General features: G+C 35.4%; 1 protein-coding gene across 1 annotated transcript in view; it reads right to left on the minus strand.

The window, feature by feature from the left end:
• The window catches only part of LOC110449987, a 19646-nt gene extending 14345 nt beyond the window's left edge, over positions 1-5301 (minus strand). Inside the window, exon 1 of the mRNA XM_021497185.1 lies at positions 5135-5301. Within this exon, the coding sequence (XP_021352860.1) occupies positions 5135-5186 (52 nt within the window). The 5' untranslated portion in view covers positions 5187-5301. The remainder of the gene's footprint in view (positions 1-5134) is intronic.
• Positions 5302-5918: the final 617 nt, after the last annotated feature.

The raw sequence follows: 5918 nt of genomic DNA on the forward strand, positions 1-5918 counted from the left end.
ATAAACGTTTACTGTGTACACCAAAACTAGAAACATTTACTGTTTATTGTAAAACTTGAAACGTTTACTCTGTACGCCAAAACTAGAAACGTTTACTGTGTACACCAAAACTAGAAACGTTTACTCTGTACGCCAAAACTAGAAACGTTTAATGTGTATACCAAAAGTTGAAACGTTAACTTTATACATCCAAACTTGATATGAATACCACAAATAATTTCACTGGGTTTAAAGAAATATGAAATTAAGGTGAGGTACATGAAAGATTATCATTGAATGTTTAGACCACGTTTTTGCAAATTGTTCCAAAATAGAAATAAGATCAGGGAATCAAGGCAATGTTACTTACTCTTTAATATATAAACAGTGCGGATAAGTTTAAATCAGACAAGCCGAATGTGAATTGAGAATATGTATGAATGTACATAGACAAAAAATGAGAGAAAATAAACTAAAATGTATACGTTTAAAATTTAGCAAACATATGCATCTTTGTTTTTTATGTGTGTTACCTTTTTACAAATTGAATATCGATGATACAAATGCAAGACCATTCAAAGAACATGTGTTTATAAAAGCCCTGAAACTCAGCTTGAGTCCACAATAATTTTAACTTTTTGTTGAATGTACTTGTTTTGCTTCCTAGTGTTGTGTGTGACCTAACTATAATTGTTTATTGATGGCGCAACTAAAAGGTGTTACCTACTCGACTTTTGCTAACGTCAGGTTACTAACGGTGACTACTGTAATATACACCAGTGCACCCGAAGAAATCCAAGACAGCAGGAAGGCCAAGCGGTCAGTCCAGTGCACTTGTTGTTTTATTTTGTTTTATTTATAGGAAGTTACCAGCCAAATATAAAGATTATATACCTTTAAGTTCTTAAGAAGAAGTCGTTTGAAGTGTTTGACACATTTGACCCCTGTGACCTTGAAAGTAGGTTGAGGTCATTTTTATTCTCAAATTTAGTCGGGATCTATCTCAGAAAGCCACCAGCCAATTATGAAGATTATATACTTTTTAGTTCTTCAGGAGAAGTCGTTTGAAGCGTGTCACAATTTGACCGCTATGAACTTGAAAGTAGGTCAACGTCATTTTCATTCTCAAACTTTGTTAGGCTCTATCCCAGAAAGCCACCAGAAAAAAATTAAAGATTCTATAATTTTGGTTCTTCAGAAGAGGTCGTTTGAAGCGTTTGACATATTTGACCACTGTGACCTTGACAATGTGTCAAAGTCATTTTCATTCTCAAACTTTGTCAGACTCCATCCCAGGAAGCCGTCAGCCAAATATGAAGATTCTGTACCTTTTGGTTCTTCAGAAGAAGTTGTTTGAAGGGTGTCACATATTTGACAGGTGTGACCATGAAAGTAGGTCAAGGTCGTTGTCATTCTCAAATTTAGTCGGGCTCTATCCCAGGAAGCCACCAGCCAATTATGAAGATTCTGTACCTTTTAGTTCTTCAGAAGAAGTCGTTTGAAGTGTTTTACACATTTGACCCCTGTGACCTTGAAAGTAGGTCAAGGTCATTGTCATTCTCAAACGTTGCTGGGCTCTATATAAGGAAGCCACAAGCCAAATTTGAAGATTATATACTTTTAGGTCCTTCAGAAGAAGTCGTTTGAAGTGTTTGACACATTTTACCTTGAAAGTGAGTCAATATCATTTTCGCTCTCAAACGTTGTCGGGCTCCTACCAACGAAACTTTCAGTTAAATATCATAGATCTATGTCTGTTCTTTCTTCAGAAGAAGTCGTTTAAAGGAAAAGTTGACGGACGACGACGGACGGACGATTGACGGACGACGGACGCCGCACCATAACATAAGCTCACCTGCTCGAAAGAGCAAGTGAGCTAACAAACTGAGTCCCCCTTGTCAAACAATATCTGGGCAGAATTTGGTTGAAATAACACCAATCATACTGAAGGAGAAGGATTTGAAAGATTTACCTAAATTTTCCCTTTTGGCCCACCTTCCTCTGCCCCAAATGGGCCACACCCTCCATTTATACAACATTTAATCTTTGATAAGAATGGTATTACAAACGTATGCCTTGTTCACATCAAATATTTTGTTGTTTATTCCGTCCTTTCGTGTTGGAGAGTGATATGACCTTGTGAGCAGGTATTAATTGTTACGTCAATAGTTTGTGTGAGAAAATTACGTCGTTTTCTCAAAAAAATTATGACGTTGCGCTTACAAACAAATGACGTAACAATCAATACCTGCTCACATGAGCAGATAACTCTGCAATACGAAAAAAGGAATTGACGAATCATGACACGCCTACTCACAATACAAGTGGTACTTGACCGACTGTCGCCATCAAACAGGAAGTATTTGCAGCGCTTAAAACAGAATAGATTATTCCCCATCACTAACGCAAGAGACCTAATGGGCCTGAATCGCGCACCTGGTATTGATCTCACACTTGTAATCTTAAAAGTGGACTAAATTACAGCTACAGGCAGAATAGCAGTGATTGATTCATGAGAACCTATTAAAAGATTTAAACATATGACGCCTGTGACCTTGAATGTCAAACAAGGACATTAGATTGAACAGAGTTTATAGTCTTCCATCCTAGCATGCGCCTGGCAAAATATCAATACCCGGGACCTTTTGGTTATACATAACTAATCATTTAAAGATTGAAACATATACTGACCACTGTGACCTTGACTATGGGCGAATGTCATCCATTTGCATAAACCTGGTAGTCCTTCATCCCAGCATGTTAATGAACAAATATTATCAACCAATGCCAATTGATTGTTCAGAAAAAGTCGTTAAAAGATTTTGGATTATTTGACCACTGTGACCTTGAACATGGATGAAGGTCATTCATTTGAACAAACTTGGTAGCCCTTCATCCCAGCATGCTACTGGCCAAATCATCATCCTATGCCTCTTGGTTATTCAGAAGAAGTTGTCTTAAAGGTGTTTAACTTATTCGACCCCTGCGACCTTGAATATAAGTAAAAGCCTTTTATTTGAACAAACTTAGTAGCCCTTCATTCCAGCATGCAGCATACCGGGGAAAGTTCGGCCCATGCAACACATTTATACCAAAAGGAATGGAATGTACAAGGAGGAGGCAGCCGTGGCCTGGGAAGTAATGAACTTTAGACAAGCTGAGTGTTATGAATAGTGGACAGTGTTACTAGTGCCGTCTGTGTCGGAGAAGATCACTACCAGATCTCGCTTTAATTTTCTTAACATATGTCACCCCTTCTCTCTCCCTCTTGATATTAATCAAATTTTAAGTTGCCATCTTGTACAGTGTATATTTATATTGAAATATCTTATTGGGAAAAGGTCTTATACAAGTTGTTCCCCATCACTATTGTATAATAGAAAAAAAAATGTGTTTATATCAAAATGCAACTTATAAAAATATGACCTCATAAATAGATTGATTCCAACATGGGCCAAATTTACCCCATGGCGGGACTCGTTCTGTCATCCGATCTTTTGATTGGGAAAGTTAAATAATTCTTCAAAAACGGACGTGCTTCAATACTTCCAAGAATCATCAGTCAATATCAGAGATCAACAATAGCAGCGGTCTGTTGAGGCTTTGCCTTTTTTTATTATATAATAATAGAGTTAAAAGACAAAAGAAGACGTTACATTTTCCGCTAACGCTTCCACTGTATTCGTTCTTTATGTGCACAGTAACAATACAACATTGTATGACGTCATGAATTGTCGATCTATTGATGATGTCACGCCAAATAAACGGGCACAACTATTAAGAAATAGGTATAATCCACTAAACATTTATGTTTAAATCAGGCTGTAATATTATTATGACTGCTGACTCATTAATTCGGTTTTGCTGAAATAGTGTCTGATCGAAATCACGAGTAGTTTTCAAAAGATACCCACCATTATCAGACTGTTAGTTACGGAGTTATGCCCCCTGAATAATATGTTGTGAAACTAATCAAACTTAAGATACATTATTGATCTATCAAGTAGGTTGAATTATTTCTCCTTCAACATTAATTACTCACAAATATCTCATATTTTTAAACAATGCAAACTACTGCTCATTCTCACATTCTTAATTGTCTTATAAACAATTGAAACATATTGATGTTATGAAAATTGTTAATTATTTACATTTTTTTGATACCAAGGATTTGTATTTGAAGATTTGTCAAATATATTATTAAATCTTTTTTATCTTCGAAACTGCATAGAGAAGGGCTAGGATATTTCGTACTTGAACAGCTTCAAGTTATAGAAAATCTACGAGAAACCCAACCAATTACTAATACAAAATTCAATCAGTGGTCACTTGATGACTAATAAATCGTTTACGATGAAATCACATCCGATTAAAAAAACACTATATAAATCTATCAATTCATTTTTCATAAAAGTATTGTCTTTTGTAAATAGAGTGTATGTTATTAGTTAATTCACACAGCTGGAACATCTATGTATATTTATATATATATGGTATATATTTGATTTCAATTAATTTGTTATTGATACAATTAATAGTTAAAGGAATACATGCCAGTGGTTACAAGTATTGATTCAATAAATAACTTTCATCACTTACGTGTAACCTTACTAGCAACAGTTCGGCATACACACAACGTAAATACATATACTTGCTTGCTACAAAAAATGTATGCGCATGTTTCTTCTTATATTAATTCGATACAATTCTCAACAATAAAGGCCAACACTATACATGTAATCATTACATTGTTCTCTTCACATTCCCTATAATGCCACAGATCTACATACTGGAGACCGGGGCAAGTTTGGCCATCCCTGACTTTTTTGTTTTTCATCCAATATGGCGCGGAATTCTCTAATGTACAAATTACTCAATAATGCAAACAACGGCTCATGCAACCTGTGACGGACGTATTATGTACAGCTTCGCCGTAAACTTGATTTTGTATTAAAAAGCGTAGTGACCATCCCATTTTAATAGTAATTATCTTACTTCTAGTTGATTAAGGGGTTATAACCAGTCTGCAAATGTTTCTCTTTACACAATAACACAGGGAAGCCAAATTGCGTTTTTTCTTATTTTTAAACTTTTCAATCGTTAATCAAAGTTCGATAAATTATAATCACAAAAGGTTAGTTTTAAAAGCACTTACCTCTGACAGCTACCTGCAATATTGTAGATATCAACAGGGTAAAGAGGAACATGATGAAAACACGGACCTCCCACGACTATGTGCTTTTAAACTGTATCGTTCTCTCTACCAGGAAGTTATCCATGTATGTATAACAACAGTGACCTTAGTATGATTAGTTTACAAACGTTACAATAGTATATAGTCATTGTCCCTGTTGCAGGAAAATGAATTTGAATTTGAATTTGCTTCTCCGAAATCGAGCCTATATATGAAGGCGAAAAGGAAGAGAGGGAAACGTCACCCATTCAGGGAGGCCTGAATGAATCATAAACACAGGCGGGATGTTGCACCATGATATACAAACTACAGTTAATATTATAAAATATATATCATAAACATTCATTTATTTAATTACTTATTTATTCTCTTTATCATACTGTTCCACTGCATTTGGTCGGCAAGGAATGCGGCTTTTACTTTAATACTTTAAGACCCTCAGTGTACACACATGCTTTCGATTTGATTTAAAGTTGTGTTTATGACCTTCATTTCAGTAACTGTTGGCAGGCTTAGCCTGGCATTGAACACCTCCACATAAACGTTATTATACATAAACATACATGTAGCTATAGTTAATTTCATATCGCCGCTTCTGTGGTTCACACTTACATTAACCAATGGAAATGCAAGTTCTTAAAAAAGACAAAGTCTATTTGCCGTAGTTATCTAAATATCATACATTATGTTGCAAAAGTGCACCAAAACAACCACTTATTCTGACGTCGCTTCATCTGAACTTGAA

This window comes from Mizuhopecten yessoensis, unplaced genomic scaffold (genome assembly GCF_002113885.1).
Source record: "Mizuhopecten yessoensis strain PY_sf001 unplaced genomic scaffold, ASM211388v2 scaffold4865, whole genome shotgun sequence".
Lineage (NCBI taxonomy): Eukaryota > Metazoa > Mollusca > Bivalvia > Pectinida > Pectinidae > Mizuhopecten > Mizuhopecten yessoensis.